Source organism: Dama dama, chromosome 33, assembly GCF_033118175.1.
Source record: "Dama dama isolate Ldn47 chromosome 33, ASM3311817v1, whole genome shotgun sequence".
NCBI lineage: Eukaryota > Metazoa > Chordata > Mammalia > Artiodactyla > Cervidae > Dama > Dama dama.
Window position 1 is genome coordinate 71,514,678 of NC_083713.1, and position 17,344 is coordinate 71,532,021.

At 46.3% G+C, this 17,344-nt stretch overlaps 1 protein-coding gene across 2 annotated transcripts in view; it reads left to right on the forward strand.

Moving 5' to 3' along the window:
• Positions 1-4,305, forward strand: part of STEAP3 (STEAP3 metalloreductase) — a 47,457-nt gene extending 43,152 nt beyond the window's left edge. For both annotated transcript variants that reach the window (XM_061135698.1, XM_061135699.1), the window contains exon 5: positions 1,490-4,305. In XM_061135698.1, the coding sequence (XP_060991681.1) occupies positions 1,490-1,771 (282 nt within the window). In that variant the 3' untranslated portion in view covers positions 1,772-4,305. The remainder of the gene's footprint in view (positions 1-1,489) is intronic.
• The last annotated feature ends 13,039 nt before the right edge of the window (positions 4,306-17,344 follow it).

Below are 17,344 nucleotides of genomic sequence, written 5' to 3' on the forward strand. Positions count from 1 at the left end.
CAACCTGTAAAAAGCACCCTCAGGTACCATCAAGCCACCACATTTCAATTAGACCCTTGCAGTGTCTCCTTGGAGAAAGTGCATGTGTGTTCATCGCTTGATGGGTCATTGCATCTTCCTTATGCAGTGAACACAGGTCTCTCCCACCAGACTCTCTCAGCGCCCCGTGCCCTCCTCCCCATGTCTACAAAGCCCTAACCCTAGGTGCCCTCTGCTCTGCACTGTTGCCTGCCAGGTCTGGGGGCTGCAGAATGCTGCATCGATACAGCGCTTTCCCCACAATTCTGACTTCAGCGTTTGTAATCACTTCCTTCTCTCTGAGGCTAACGAAGCAACTTGCCGAGGGTCACGGTGTCAGTTGAGACTAGCACCAACAGTAAATCTGGAAGGCGTCATTTGTAGTTTGCAAGAAACCCTACCTGCAAAAAGATCCCCAGAGGCTGGAGTTACAGATCAGCACTTCTTGACTATTTTCACATGTGGTCCCCATAGAAAGTCACGTTTGTATAGCACTTGGGGTGATGAGCTGCTCGCGGCTGGAACTGACCCACAAAAGCCCACACCTGGCTCAAGGGTGGGATGCTCTGCTGTAAGGTGGCCTGGACCGTGTCCATTTGGATTTGTGATGGTCTTGATCTCCTCAGCATCACTTGTCTCCTTCCAGGCAGGAGACTAATCCTGGTAGGGTTTGTACCTGGGGTGTTTGTAGCTCAGAGCACGGGCAGGAAGTAAGGGACCAGTACCCACAGACAGCATCTTTGTGGTGCTATGAGTTTTGTATACAGTGTGAAGACACCTAGCCTAGAGGCCCCTGAGAGCCATCTTCACTGTTGGCGCCAAGGGAACTTTTTCCATTGTGTTTTATTTTATCTTTGCTTTTTTTTTGGCCATACCCCACCCAACGGCATGTGGGATCTCAGCTCCCCAGCCAGAGATCGATCCAGTGTCCCCTGCATTGCAAGGCAGATTCTTAAACCACTGGACCACCAGCAAAGTCCCTGTGTTTATCTTTAAATCAACTTAAAATCTACTTGTTTTTTTTCTTGGCCTTATCTTATGCCAAATATTATCTGTGAAATTATGATTTTGATATGCTAGCAGACACTTATTACACTACATGTATGAATATATACACAAAACCACTAACGTGTTTTTAAACTTCTTTGAATTTAATTCCATCTTAAGTCCTTTGGCAGCCACTGGAGGTATGAATAATACAGTTTGGGGAAGAGTATTGTTGTTTTATTGAATCCTTACGAATCGATTGGTTCTTACACACATTGGCATACGAGCATTGTTCCCATTTTTCTGTTGGGAAAACTGAGGTTCAGGGAGTTTTGGTAGTAATAAGATCATGCAGAGAGTGAGCGATGGTGCTGGGATTTGAACCCAGACCCCCACTAAAGCCACCCTGTGTCTTTGCCCTATGTCATTGGCGGGATCGCTGTGTCCATGTGCCCCCTTACGGCAGCCTTCTTTTCCCCCGCAGTCCACCCTGGGCTTCGTGGCTCTGGTCCTCAGCACGCTGCACACGCTCACCTATGGCTGGACGCGCGCCTTCGAGGAGAGCCGCTACAAGTTCTTCCTGCCGCCGACCTTCACCCTCACCCTGCTGGTGCCCTGCGTTGTCATCCTGGCCAAAGGCCTGTTTCTCCTGCCGTGCATCAGCCGCAGACTCACCAAGATCCGGAGGGGCTGGGAGAAGGATGGTTCCGTCAGGCTCACACTGCCAGTGGACTGCGCCCTGGCCCAGAAGACAAGCCACGTGTGATGGGCCTGCACCCAGCTCCGGGGAACCAGACGCAGGCGGGAGAGTGCCCGGAGTCTGCCAGGACTTCTCAATCATGCAGGAAAGCAGAATCACACACAAGTTGGTGGGCCGAGGTCTGGATTCCTGGGATGTGTGCGATAATATTCAGAATGACACGCCTGTGTGTGATATATATGTGTCCACATGTATTTCATATAGATAAAAAAAATTTACAATTATACTTACTTAGCTCAAAAGTTGAGTCCCTGAGATTTCAACCTGTAGATTTGAAAGCCAGTGCCAGATGTTAGGAGAAGGGCAGCTCACACTTGGGACATCTGCAGAGAGCTGAGCAGACTTGGCACAGAAAAGGCAATGAGAGGCTGGTACTTTGATTCCGTCCATGTGTGCGCCTCCCTGCCCCCTGCCCATTTTGCTCCTTTCCCTAGGGGTTGCAGAGCTGAGGCTCTAGGGTGGCAGGGCAGACAGGGGCTCTGCCTGGAGCCCAATCCAAGTGCACAGGGCTGACCAGTCACCAGGGGGCAGGGTGCCGCCCTTCCTTCAGCTGCAGCAGAAGGCCAGGCGGGGTTGAGGGCAGTGGGGGTGAGCCCAGGTCTGTGCCCAGGGAGCCACCTGAAGCTTCATCCTTTGCCAGGTTAGGAGGTGGGAAGGGGGAGCGACTGGGGCTGAGGCTGCTACCCCTAATCCTCCCTGAGCTGGGGAGATTTTTTTTTTCCTAAAAGTCAGAAATCACCCCACCAGCTGCAAATTGATCCTCCTGTGGGAGTGTGAAGTCACCTCCTTAGCGGAGCCACTAATGAACCCCGTCTTGAGAACAAGTGTACCTTTTTTTCTTTAAGTTGGTGATGACTGTTATTTAAACCAGTGTGCCTTCTCAGCTTGTAAATCATTAGTGTGAACGTCTCCCCAGGAGCAGACCCTCTAAAAGTTGGTTCAAGGGGGAGGGGGAAACAAGGCCTGCCTTTCTCAGGGCCCCAGCCAGAGGGCTGAAGGATGGATAGTCCTCACTGGATTGTCCTGTGGAGGGACACTGGGGACTCTTTAAATTTCCTGCTGCCACCAGGCAGAGAACCTGCCTTCTGAACACCCCAAAGCTATACTGGCTCCAAGTTCCTCCTAATGCAGGGTTATGTTTCAAAATAGCTATGGGGGGTCAGGTGGGAGGTCTTTTTTCCACCAAAGCTACAAACTGGAAATACTGCTGCCCCAAAGCACAAGAGAGGCCACAGGACATGTGTCCTTGGATTGTATGCTGTCCCTCACTGATAGATACTGAAACCTTTTATCTCCCCTGTGGAGAGAAACAGCTCTTCTCAGCTAAGCCCCCAACCCCTGGCAGCATCGGGATGACGTGTCATCTCTGAACACAAAGGGGTGCGGTCCTGATGGAAGACATCAGTGAGATGTACCCTGAAAGGGGGTGTTGGTCATGCTTATATTCTTAGGTCTCCCAGGCCAGGGGGCATCCTGTTGTCGTTCTATCGCAAAGTCGTGTCCGACTCTTTGCGACCCTGTGGACTGCAGCTCACCAGGCTCCCCTGTCCTTCACTATCTCCCAGTTTGTTCAGATTCACATCCATTGAGTTGGTGATGTTATCTAACCATCTCATGAAATTCAGCTGGCAAAAGCTGACCCAGGAGTGCCACAGAACAAATGCTCCTGCCTCCCCATGGAGACTGCATGAGCTCATGTCTGTGGAGCGCATTAGGGTCCTTGAGTAAAAAGGAAAGAAAAAAAAAAAAAGGAGCCAAGTGCAAGCATATCTCATTAGGCCAGTGACTGATGGAGGGAAAGCAGTGCAGACGAAACTGCCTGCTTCCTGTGGATGTTTTCCGTCTGCTGCTCAAGAGCCGAGCGGCATGAGCTTGCCTCCCAGATGGGCCCTGATGGCGCGGCAGCCTTGGCCTCAGAGAAGCTCGCTGGAAAGGCAGTGGGCGAAGCAGAGATTTCAGCATTTGCTTGACAAAAATGCCCATCAACTTCCTGCTGATAGGAAGCAGGGAGAACACGGGCAGCTGGGACTCACCAAGGATTGTCAGCCCCACTCAGTACTGGCTGCCCTTTTTCTCCGGCCCTCTCTGGGCCTGGGATGTTTCCTTACACCAAAGATGCTGACACAGAGCCAAGTCTAACATGCTCCCTCCCCTTCCCTGCCCACCTTCCACTGCAGGGGCTCCTCAGGGCAGGCAGGTGCAGCAGAGGGCCTGACCACACCCCAACCGGACAATCAGCTCATGAAAGGCAGGGTGGGCTGTGCATTTGGCCTTGACCTGGTGTCATCTGCTGTTCTTCCGTACCTCATCAGGCAGCTGACAACCGCACCCCCATGAGAGTAAGTCACTCCCTTCCAGCCTGGGAAATTCTCTGTGCCTCTGGGTACAAAAGTGCCTGAACCAAAGTGCTCTGGAAACCTGAAATGCCATGGTATGAGGTTGAACGTTTAAAATCTATGCTATTGAAACTGTGTGTTTTGTTTTTACCTTAAGGAGCTTGTCTGAGAAGCAGCAAAAATAAACACCTAGCCTTCCATGAATTTCAGGCTGTTATTTCTGTCTCATTGATCACCTGCCTATTCATTGGTTCATTGGCCCAGTAGTGGGCCTTCTGATTGGAATATGCTCTGAGTCAGGTCGTGTGCAAGGTGAGCACAGAATGATCTGGGCTAGCACTCGCCTCTGAGGAAGGGACATGCAGACCTGCAGCAAGAAGGCCAGTGAGGACACAGATGAGATCCAGGTGACAGAGTGCCGGGGTGGTGAAGGGAGTACCAGGAAGACTTCCTGGAGGAAGCAGTGTCTGTGCTGTGGTCCGATTAGAGCAGCAGGGCTCCTAAACTGTAATGTGCACAGGAGTCGCGACAAGATCTCGTCCACACCTCGGTTTGGATCCGCGGGTCGGGAATGAGGGCTGTGCTTCCTAATAAGTTCCCAAGTGCCGCACACGGTGTCGATCCCCGGACGGAGTGACAAGGGCCTCGATGGCTCTCTTAGACTCTGCTGTGCTACAGTCTACAGCCCGCAGCCTGTGTGTGTCTGCTCCGTTAAGCTTCCCCTGGGCTCCGGCTCCCTGGCTGCCCTGCTGAGATACTGCTGATGCTGCCGCAAACCCTTGTTCTCTTCGAAGTAGTGGGGGACAACACCCCCCCAGCTGCAGTCTCGCCCTCTATGTGCTCCTTGTAGGGTGCTCCCAGGTGGGCCCACACACTGGCTCCGGGTCCATCAGGCAAACAGGAACTGTTCACAGAACACCCGCCTGTCACGCAGTCAAGCTTTTCTCCTGAAGCCACCAGAATTGTCTTGTACCAGGGAATAAAAAAGAAACCCATGTGCAGAAAGCAATCTAGTGGTTGAAAACCATTTCTTGGGAACAATAACCAAGAGATGGCCTTGCCATTTTGAGCCTGTGAAAAGAGTTTTCCAAAATAAGAACCACGGCCAGAAAAAAAACTTCACTACAAATAATTTTCAATAGGAAAACAAAATCTTGTACTTGGAGGTTTGCAAGCACGCATCCTCCCACACATAAGGCTGGGAGAGGTAAGTTTAAAAAGAAGGGATAAAGTAGATGAAAAAAAATATCCATTATTTTGGTAGCTCACATAAGAGCTAGGGAGCAACCAAAATAACTCATATTAGTTAAAGAGAATTATCATTCAGCTACTTGAAAAGCTGAATGTGTTTCAAAAGTAATGAAGGGGGACACTGGGAAGTGCAGAAGCTCACTTGCACTGGATCTCTTTAGAAAGAGGAAATTGGGACTGCTACAGCAGAAACTCTCAATCTCACCAGATGAGCACCAACTTTTTCTAACAAATATTTTGAAAATTCCTTTCTATGAATGAAATTCAGAAATAATATAAACTACTACATGTAGTTTTTTCCCAACCCAGGAATCATACCCACGTTTCCTGCATTGGACGCAGATTCTTTACCATCTGAGTCACCAGGGAAGCCCTTTAAATCAACATAAGGTCTTAATTGAAATATAAAGTAGAAACAAATCCAAAGTAATTTACACTAACATATCAAACCAGTCAATCCTAAAGGAAATCAGTCCTGAATATTCATTGGAAGTACTGATGCTGAAGCTGAAGTTCCAATACTTTGGCCACCAGATGCGAAGACCCTGATGCTGAGAAAGATTGAAGGCAGGAGGAGAAGGGGGTGAAAGGATGAGATGGTTGGATGGCATCACCAACTCGATGGACATGCATCCGAGCAAGCTCTGAGAGCTGGTGATGGACAGGGAAGCCTGGCATGTTGCAGTCCATGGGGTCGCAGAGTTGGACACAACTGAGCAAGTGAACTGATATATATAAATGTGTGTGTGTACATATATATATATACAGTACTAATAATGAGTAGAAATTGTTATAAGTAATGGTCTTACAGTGAGTAAGTTGGTATTGAGAGAAACACAATGATATTAAACTAAACACTGTTGACCCTCTTTAAAACTAACATTTTAAAATAAGGGCTAAAGAAGTATGAGAGAGAGAGAGAGAGAGAGAGAGAGAGTGTGTGTGCGCTCATGTGAATGTTGAAAACAGTGTTGAATCCTATGGAGAAGTCAAGTAGGGTAAAGAGCAATAAATGTCCACTGAATCTGGAAATATGGAAATTTTAGGGTGAGGATTTCAATGGAATGTTGGGGATAAAGTAAAGTCTGGGAATGAGTAAGAAGTAAGGAAATGGAGGCTATTCTAGATACTATTTTAAGATTTGGCTGTGAAGTAGGGGAGAGAAAGGGTTGGAGAAATGAGGGGTTAGGAGAGTTGGTTATTTTTTCCCATGGTTCTGATCTGAATATGTTGTAAATTTTCTGGAAAATAACAAGATGAACTGGAGTCTTTCACGAAGAGAGAGAAAGAGGTCAAAGTTCTGGAGGGTATAAGAAGAGATAAGGCCTAGAGCATAGGTGGCTTTAGTGCATGTATTTGAGAAAACTGAACCCCCAAAATTGGGCTTCCCCAGTGGCTCGGCAGTAAAGAATTTGCCTGCAGTGCAGGAGCCGCAGGTGACACAGGTTTGATCCCTAGGTTGGGAGGATCCCCTGGAGGAGGGCATGGCAACCCACTCCAGTATTCTTGCCTGGAGAATCCTATGGAGAGAGGAGCCTGATGGGCTCCTCTGTGCGACCTCTGGTAGGGTCGCACAGAGTCAGACATGACTGAAGCGACTTAGCAAGTACACACACACCCCAAAATTGGTAACAAAGGCACAAGTAGGCAGTCTTTGAACAGAGACTACCCTCCTCACTCTTCCAGCTTAGTGAAGACTCCAGACTTCTGCAGCCAAGGACATAGGACTCCCTCTCCTCAAGCTACCATTGAAAGGGTCCTATTCCTAGGAGAGGCAGAACTTCAGTGTTTCACATCCTATCCCTAGCTGCCTATCAATTCATTCACTCAGTCATGTCCGACTCTTTGCAACCCAGTGGACTGCAGCACACCAGGCTTCCCTGTCCATCACCAGCTCCCAAAGCTTGTCCATCGAGTAGATGATGCCATCCAACCATCTCATCCTTTCACCCCCTTCTCCTCCTGGCTTCACTTTTTTCCAGCATCAAGGTCTTTTCCAATGAGTCAGTTCTTCAAATCAGGTGGCCAAAGTATTCAGCATCAGCATCAGTCTTTCCAATGAATGTCCAGGACTGATTTCCTTTAGGATGGACTGGTTGGATCTCCTTGTAGTCCACAGGACTCTCAAGAGTCTTCTCCAACACAACAGTTCAAAAGCATCAATTCTTCGGCGCTCAGCTTTCTATATAGTCCAACTCTCACATCCATACATGACTACTGGAAAAACCATAGCTTTGACTAGATGGACCTTTTTCAGCAAAGCTAATTCTAAGCAAGTGTCATTGAGAGGTGGAGGCTCCCTTCTTATGTTCAGCCCCCACATTTAGAATAGAGGTTATTGCCCAGATGTGGCATGCTGAAAATACTGGGGCCCACCTGCCTTGCCCCATCCTATGTGAAGGCTTCATGCCAGGAGAGACAAGCCAAAGCGACTACAGGCTGCTGCCAGCACATTCCAGTGATCACTCAGCTCCTAGAGAAGAGGTATGATTCAGAGAGAAGCTTCTCATTGTCCATGCCTGCAGCTCTGGAGCCCTGGCTCAGTGATTTCAGCTGGGTGAGAAGCAGACTGCAAAATAGGCAGTTCCTAATCTCCCCCCAAAGGAACTGATTTCATTTTCAGTAGGGCATGGAAAACTTCAAATCTAAGAGCTCTATCAAGAATAGTGAAGGTTTTGGTGAAAGACAATGAGAAAGAGATTCATGGATTTTTAAGAAAACACAACCTAAACCATAGGATAGCTAGTTTATGAGAGACTCAAAGAGTAGGACTGCTGGGAGGAATCCTCTTCGAGTCAGAATATCAAACATACCTCAGAAACTATTCTTCCAAAGGAGCCACACTTTGATTGGATTAGTTTGTAGGACAATTTATGCCCTAAAGCATTATTAGAAACAATAGAGCAATAAGCTTGCAATTAGTGGGGTTTAACAACTGAGTGTGGTCAGGGAAAGAAAGAGCACGACCAATACCACTATCATCCCAAGGTGAGTGTGTAAGTATCCAAGTTGGGTCTTCTGATGCCGAAAACTCGGCCTCTGTGCACTGATGCCAAATCAAATCTTGGAGACGGAGTTTGGGGTGAATTAGAAAAGAAGAGCTTTACTGCTTTTCCAGGCAAAGGGAAACACAGCAGGCTTCTGCCCTTGAAAACTGTCCCAACCTGGGGGGATTTGGTGAGGAGTTTCATAGCAATAGTTCAAGAGTGGGGCTACTGATAAGGATCAGGGTGTGTGCGGGCCTGCACTCCTTTCATCTGCTCTCAGCTAATCTCTTGATGAGCTTCTCTAGTTCCTTTCATCTGACTTCAGATGGTCTTCTCTAGAATGAAGAACTGCTGACATCTTGCATTTGTTGGGCGTTTTAGTTCTATAAAGAGCTTACGGATATTGCTGTGTGTATCTGGAGGTAGAAACAGGACCCTGCCCCAAGACTGCACTGTTGTTTCTTGGCTGTGCTTTCTTTGTCTCTGAATCTCCTCCCTTCCCTGATTAGCAGCTGTTTGAATCTGCTCTTTGGGACACAGGGAAGGTCATGGAGGGTGGGGTTTGTTCCCTACAAGCAAGGAATGGGGACACAGAAATGCTTCTATACCCGGGAGGCCCACAGGGTCTTGCTTGGTTTCACTCCCTGAGGAACAACATCAGAGACTTCATACTTTATAGGATGGAGAAAATAAATATTGCTAAAATAATCCAGTCACTAAAAAACAAACAGGCACACAAAAATAACAGATCTTGGTTGGGGAAGAAGGGAGACGAGTACCCAGAGTCCTACACTATATCATCTCAAATGTCCAGTTTCCAACAAAAAATTATGAGGCATGCAAGAGACAGGAAAATGTAACCCATACACCTTGGGAATAAAAAACAACAAAAGCTGTCTCTGGAAACAACCAGATATCAAATTTCACAGAAAGGACCTCAAAATACCCATTATAAATGTGTTCAAGTATGAAAGAAAAATGAAGATATTCACAAACAAAAACCGAGATAATTCATCATTAGTGAACCAACCCTACAAGATATGCTAAGGGTTTTTTTTTTTTTTTTTTTTTTTCGGACCGAATTAAAAGAACGCTAGACAGTAACTCAAGCTCAGATGAAAAGTAAAGAACACCAATAAAGGTAAGGACAGAGGTGAACACATAAAGGTATTTTTTATTTGTAATTTTCTACCATCTGATTTAAAAGACAACACATAAAACAATCATTATAATCTTAGTTGACGGGCACACAGTGTATAACAGTGTAATTTGTACAACAATAAACAACACAAAGGAGAGAGGATGGAATTTAATATATATGTAGGGGCAAAGTTTTGTATAATACTGAAATTAAGTTGGTGTTAACCCCAACTTAAATTGTTATGTTAATATGTTAATTATAATTTCAAAGACAACCAATAAGAAAATAATATATAGGAAGAGAAATGACAAGGGAATTAAAATGGTACACTACAAAATGTCCATTTAACACAAAAAAATAAATAGTGGGGAAGTTGAGGCACAAAAGAGAAGATATATAGAAAACAAATGGCAAGATGGGAGACATAAGACCTACCTTATAAATAATTACATTATATGTAAAAAGATCAAACACTCCATTTAAAAGGCAAAATGGATTGTTTTAATGAGTCAGCTATCTGTTGGCTACAAGAGAAACACTTCAGATTCAAGATCACAAATAGGTTGAAAGTAAAAGGATAGAAAAAGATACTCTATGCAAACAATAACCAAAAGAGAACTGTCATGACTATAAGAAAAAAGACAAATAGACTTAAGACAAAATAATTTAATGGAGTCAGAATCTTAAAATAATAAATGAGTCAATATACCAGGAATATATAACAGTTATAAACATAAATGTCCTAATAACCTCCCAAATACATGAAGTAAAACTGTCAAAAGTGAAGAGAGAACTAGACAATTCAAAAATAACAGCTGGCCCTTGGCTAAGAGGAGACTCTGCCTTGGGCCCGCCGGTGTAAAAAACTGCACTCCACTATCTGCATTGTCCTTCTGAGTGAGTTTGTTTCCCGGAACGCGTGGCTATAACATTTGGTTCGTTGGCTGGGAAGCTCCTCACTTTGAGGAGACAGGTCTCATTTGAGGCCACCCCTAGGCTTTGTGGCTTGAATCTCCCAGAGGGGGGAAGGCGCCTCGCCCCTCTGGAAGGATTCTGCTTCTCAACGCCCGGACCTTTCACGTCAGCAGGTGGTGGATGGCAGCAGGGGAACTGAGCGCTCAGGTGAGGAGGAACCCACCCAGCAGGGTGGAAGAGGGGGCCTGATCACCCCGCTGGGAGGGACTAGAAGGAGCGGGGACCCACAGGAGCCTGGAATAGGCAGGCGGCGACTGCTTGGTACACAGGTCGACGAGCGTGCTAGGGTTTAGGAAGGAAATTTGTGAAGGTCATTTAGGAGGTGTGTCCACACCGTCTCGGGGAAAATTATTACCAAGCGATCGCCAGGGGATTTTTAGGATAGGAAACTGGTCCTTGTATGCTCGTATTCTGCCCTCCCCCAGGAGGTGTCCTGTCTGCTGTGAAATTCTTGACCCCCTCGGAATTGTTAGGCTAGAAGGAGGGGGATACAGAAGTGAGTATGAATTGGCTCTTCCGGAGATGGCCTGGGTCATGGGATTTTCAACCCATCTGTGTTTTCATTCGCACCTGATCAAGCCCACCAAGGCAAAATGGACTTTAAGGGAGAAACAGTCTTGGACCATGTGATGTTCTGGTTCAGCTATGCTGACCGGCAGGTGAAGACACGCCGATCCCCCTTCTCCCTCTGGGATCTGGCAGGTAAGGCTCTTCTCACCCCAATTAGGAAGGAGGCAGAATGGTAATTTAAGTGTCACTGAGTGGAAATATCAGAAGTACATAGGGTACTGAGAACTTCATAGACAGAAAGAAAAGGAAAAGTACAAGAAGGTCTGAGAAGGTAAGCAAGATGGGGGGAAGTGAATCTAAGGCAACTGTATTGGTGTGACAATTTTAAAGAAGGGATTAGGAGGAGACTATGGGGTGAAGATGAAGCCTAACTGCCTCCACAAACTCTGTGAGGTCGAATGGCCCCCTATGGGAGCAGGATGGCCACCAGAGAACACCGTGAACTTAAAAATAGTGGAAACAATCTACATAGTAGTCACAGGAGAGCCAGGACACCTGGATCAATATCCATCTATTGACTCATGGCTAGGGTTAGCTTGAGACCCTCCTACTTGGACAAGGTTCTGTATCCAGAAGGGAAAGGGAAAAATATTAAGGGCACAAAAATTGACTGATGATAAAAAAGGAAATTCTACAGGATTTGGACGGGGATGACCTGACCCCTCCCCCATGCTGGATAAGGACACGCCTGCCTCCCAGTGCTTCACCAGGACTGGAGGCCACCTTAATGCCCAATCCAGGGCCAGGTGAAGTTTCTGCAACACCGCTGCTCCTCCGCCAGCTTTCCCGGAGTTCGTAGAGCCGCCGTTTGGGCAGGCTCCGATCCCGGTGACAGAAGCCTCTGGCCAACACTTCCAGGATCAGGCTCCACCGGAACCGCCCAAGCTATACCCGCCTCTCCCGGTGAGTACTGACAAGAGGGGGAGGGAGACGTTGGAATTAAGCAGAGACCGCGCTCTGCCAGAGAGCTAGAGGGAACGAAAGAGAACAGACAAGAGACTTACAGTGCAAGCTGCTGCTCTGGGAAAGTCTAACTCGGGCCCTCCAGAAAACCTCATCTGCCCCAGGGACAGGACAGTCCTTCAACCGGTCCCAAGGGAGGCCCTGGGCCCGTACAGCCAAACCAGTGTGCCCTGTGCCGAGCTTTTGGCCACTGGAAGGATGAATGCCCTAAGGCAAGGAAGAAGAAGCTCCCGCAGTTGTGGGGCTTGCTGACTTGGAAATTAACTAGGGCTGCCAGGGCTCAGAGATATCAGGTCCCTGAGAGCCCACGGTAACCGTAAAAGTTGGGGACCAAAACACTGACTTTGTGGTGGATACAGGAGCAGAACTGTCGGTAGTAACAAAACCTGTGGCACCTCTGTCCAAAAAGACTGCCGCTGTTACTGGGGTATCGGGAGAAGAGATGATTAAACCGTTTTGCCAGCCCAGAAAATGTCAGATGGGGGGGGCGGGGGGGGGGGGAGCACCAAGTGATTCATGAATTCCTTTACATTCCTGAGTGCCCAGTACCCCTGTTGGGAAGAGACTTGCTCTCCAAACTAGGAGCACAAGTGACTTTCTCCCCTGAGGAGAGGCCCACCTTCTGGACGGGCTCTATGACTTATTTGCCCTCTCTCTTAATACCAACCCAAGATGAGTGGAGGTTGCATGAGCCTCTGAAGGCAGAACTGGGTGGGCCAGAAGAGCATGAGGGAGCTAACTCAATTATTCCCTGAGGTCTGGGTGGAAGACAACCCCCCCTCCCACCAGGCTGGCTAAACATCACGCCCCAGTGATAATGGAACTCAAACCAGGTACCATCCCGGTTAGAGGGCGCCAGTACCCCCTATGGATGGAGGACTGAACCGGCATATTGCCCCACATCAATAGATTGAAACAAGCAGGCATTCTGGTAGAGTGCCAGTCGGCTTGGAATACGCCAATCCTGCCAGCCAAAAGGGAAGGAGGACAGGACTATAGGCCTGTACAAGATCTCAGGCTAGTCAACCAGGCTACTGTGACTTTACACGCCACTGTTCCAAACCCCTATACCTTACTTAGCCTCCTCCCACCGAGGACTAAAGTTTACACTTGCCTAGATCTCAAGGATGCCTTCTTCTGCATATGCCTCGCCCCAGGTCACAGCCCATCTTTGCCTTTGAATGGGAAGATCCAGTCGGGAGCACCAAACAACAACTCATCTGGACTCCCCCACAAGGGTTTAAACTTCCCAGCCATCTTTCGGGAAGCCTTGGCTTCTGACCTGGACTCATTCCATCCGGAAGAGTATGGATGTCGGCTCCTACAATACAGGGATGACCTGCTGCTGGCTGCCGAGACCGAGGAAAAATGCTGGAAAGGGACAAATGCACTGCTCCAGCTGTTGATGGAAGCAGGTTACCCGGTGTCAAAGAAGAAGGCACAGATCTACAAAGAGGAGGTAAGGTATCTGGGGTTTTTTTAAAGAAGGGCTCAAGGTTCCAGACCCTAATTGGGTCCTATATACTGATGGCACTAGCCTGATAAAACAAGGACAATGGCTGTCAGGTTAGCCAAAGCGGAAGAGGCCATCAAGACTGAAAAGGGATGGTGGGAATTGCCAAGTGGCAAATTATTGGTACTGGAAGAGTTGGCACACCCTCTGGTAAGCCAAACACACCAAGCGACCCACCTAGGCCATGCTGCCTGCTCTCAGGTTAATGCTGCCTCTCGGGTATTCAGAAAAAATCCTCCGGGTATTCAGCTGAAAGGCACACTGCCCCTTGAACATCTGGGAGTGGACTTCACTGAAATGAAACCTCACCGACACTACCATTATTTGCTGGTCATGGTATGTACGTTCCCGAGATGGGCAAAAGCTTTTCCTACCTGGACTGAAAGAACATCAGAAGTAGCCCGGTGCCTGTTTAGGGAAATAGTTCCCAGATTTGGATTTCCTACCAGCATTGGAGCAGGCAATGGCCCGGCTTTTGCAGCTGATTTAGTACAACAAGTAAGCAAAACTTTAAACATCAAATGGAAACTGCACACTGCATATAGGCCCAGAGTTCTGAGATGGTGGAATGAGCCAACTGGACACTTAAAGAGACTCTCCAAGTAGATCAGAGAGACTGACTGCTCCTGGGTGGACTTGCTTCCGACGGCTCTGCTCAGACTCAGGATGACCCCACAGTCCCAAGGCTATTCTCCACACGAAATTGTGTATGGGAGGCCTCCTCCCATAATAAAACAGGTGTCAACAAATTTGCCTCAGGTAAGGGGGGATAGGATTTCACAGCAGATGGAACTGGATAAGGTAATAAATCGGGTAACTAAGTTTGTACAAGAAAGGGTGCCGTTCCCCGTTGGGGAACAGATTCATGAGTTTACACTTGGTGGCCAAGTATGGGTCAAAGATTGGAAACATGATTTGCTAGCCCCTTGGTGAAAGGGCCCTTATGTTATTCTAACTACCCCTACTGCAGTTAAAGTTGCAGGTATTTTCCCTTGATCCATCATACGAGGGTGAAGAGAGCATACCACGCAGACCCAGAAAATGCTGAGTGGACTGCACAGAGGGACCCCACTGACCCTCGAGAGACTAAGACCATCCTTAAGAAGAAGGAAAAGAAGATCCCGGATGAGCCCCTTCAGGATGAAGCCGCACAATCAACTCCTGCTGCTTGGCCTCACCAACGTGATTTTGAATTTAACTTCTGTCTCAACTCAGGACAACGTTTTCACCTCATGGGCACATTCCCACACGGACTTCCACAACACCTACAACTTCTGGGTATGTAGGACTACGCCTCTGTCTGTGAAGGATGGACTTCCTTGGTGGGTGTCACCGCTCTGCCAAGCAGATTTTAAACCACTCTGCTCTTTTCTGGGATGACAAAGACTTTCCTCTCTCTTGTCAATCATAACCTCTCCTTGCTCTCTTAGTGTAAGACCTACAGTCAATAGACTCGGGTCATGGGGTTACATTTGATATAAGTGCTAGTGTAGCAAAAGCCTAACCTACAACAAGCCCCAGTAAATCTACCTTATTTACATGCTAGGTGGACAAGATCTGTGTTTCAATGGTATGAGTATATTGCTGCCTTTTTCGTACCCTCTGTAGGGACACAAATATATTATGATTAAAGTAGAGGCCTTGATTTATTTCACAAACAGGCCCTCCTAGATAGAACAGAAGCCACCCAAGCCTTAAATGAAGAGCAAATCTAAATGAGAAAAGCGGTAATTCATAATAAAATGGCTTTGGACATACTCACAGCTGCTCAAGGAGGGACCTGTGCTATAATTAAGGCTGAATGTTGTGTATACATTCCTGACTTATCTGACAATGTATCGACTACTTTAGATGACATGAAAAACCAGGTAAAAGCAATGTCAAATGAGAACATTCCTTTCTGGACTTCGGTCCTATCTTGGGTGAAGAGCGATTGGTGGAAAACTATATTTACCCCTGTTATAGTTGCCTTGATAGTTCTGCTTTGTGGACCCTGAATTTTACCATGTATTGTGAACTTTGTAACCTGAAGGTTGATGTCATTCTCCCTAGTTGGCAGTTGGAGAACCAGGCTGCAATATATCCCTATGAATGATGCTCATAATATGAGTTAAGAGCATCAAGAAGGGGGAATGAAGAAGGAATTCATAGGGCCTGGACTCCATCTCAGGCCTGTCTGTGCTGATCTTGCTCGGCCACCTCTCCAGTGGACTCTGAACTCTCTGCTTAGTGCCTGTGGGAATGACAATGGAAGGATAAGACCCCCTCCGGACAGGGGAACCTTGAAGATCACATCCAGGTTACTCATCACCTAAGAGAAAACAGACACTAATCACCCCTGCCTCCGGACACTATCTATCAGAATGTAAGCACAGGCTTATCGGTTATTAACTGGTTGGAATGTAACCGTGGGCTTATTGATTATTAACTGTTTAAATACATAACACGTGAATGATGGGGATATTGTGATTGTATTTACCCTTCCTTTGTAAGCATCAAGGGATTGGGGTGATGGGTTTGGACACGTACACATGGGGTATAAAAGATTTTCACAAATGCTGGTCAGAGCCCTTGGCTAAGAGGAGACTCTGCCTTGGGCCCGCCGGTGTAATAAACTGCACTCCACTATCTGCAAAAAAAAAATAATAATAATAGCTGGTGCCTTCAATAGCTCATTTTCAGTGATGGGTATAAAACCTGACAAAAGAACAATAAGAAAATCCAAGATTTGAACACTATAAACCAGTCAGACTTACACATATCTGTAGAACACCCCAACAACATCAATGTACACCTTGCTCTCAACCACACATGGAATATTCCCCAGGACAGACTATACATTACTTCCAATAAAATTTACCAGTTCCAATAAATTTTAAAAGACTAAAATCATACAAAGTATGTTCTTCACAATGGAAAGAAATTAGAAATCAATAACAAAAATAAATTTTATGAATTCAAAATATCTGGAAATTAAACAACATAGCAATGGGTCAAACAAGAAATAACAAGGAAAATTAGAAAATATTTTGAGATAAATGAAAACAGAAACATACCAAAGCTTATAGTGGTTCAGTCGCTAAGTCATGTCTGACTCTTGCAATCCCGTGGACTGTAGCCTGCCAGGCTCCTTGTCCATGGGATTCTCCAGGAGAGAATACTGGAGAGGGTTGCCATTTCCTTCTCCAAAGCTTAGGATATAACTAAAGCAGTGGTTAGAGGAAAGTTATAGCAGTAAATACTTATATTTAAAAAGACTAAAGACCTCAAATCAATAATCTGAATAAACTAGAAAAGCAAGAGCAAACAAAAATAAAAAACCAGAAGAAAGAAAATGATAAAGACTGATGTAAAAATAAATAAACTAGAGAATAGAAAAACAATAGAATCAACAAAACCAAAAAATTGGCTCTTTTAAAAAATCAACAAAATCGACAAACAAGATCGATCAAGAAAAACAGAAGCCTTAAATCAGTAAAATCACAAATGAAGGGGGGACATTACTACCAACTTTACAGAAATAAAACAGACTATAAAGGAATACTATGAGCAACTATACGCCAACAAATTAGATAGCCTTCTATGGCAAATTCCTAGAAAGTCACAAGCTATTGATACCAAGTCAAGAAGAAACAAAATCTGATCTATAACAAGTAAAAAACAATGAATTAATAATCAAAATTGTTTTGATTACTTCCTACCCAAAAAAAGGCCATGACAAGAAGGCATCACTACATGGATTCTACCTAATGTTTAAAGAAAATTAACAATAATCCTTCACAAACTCTTTCCAGATATTAAAAAAAATATGTGTACACTTGCTATTAGAGGTTGAACTGAGTC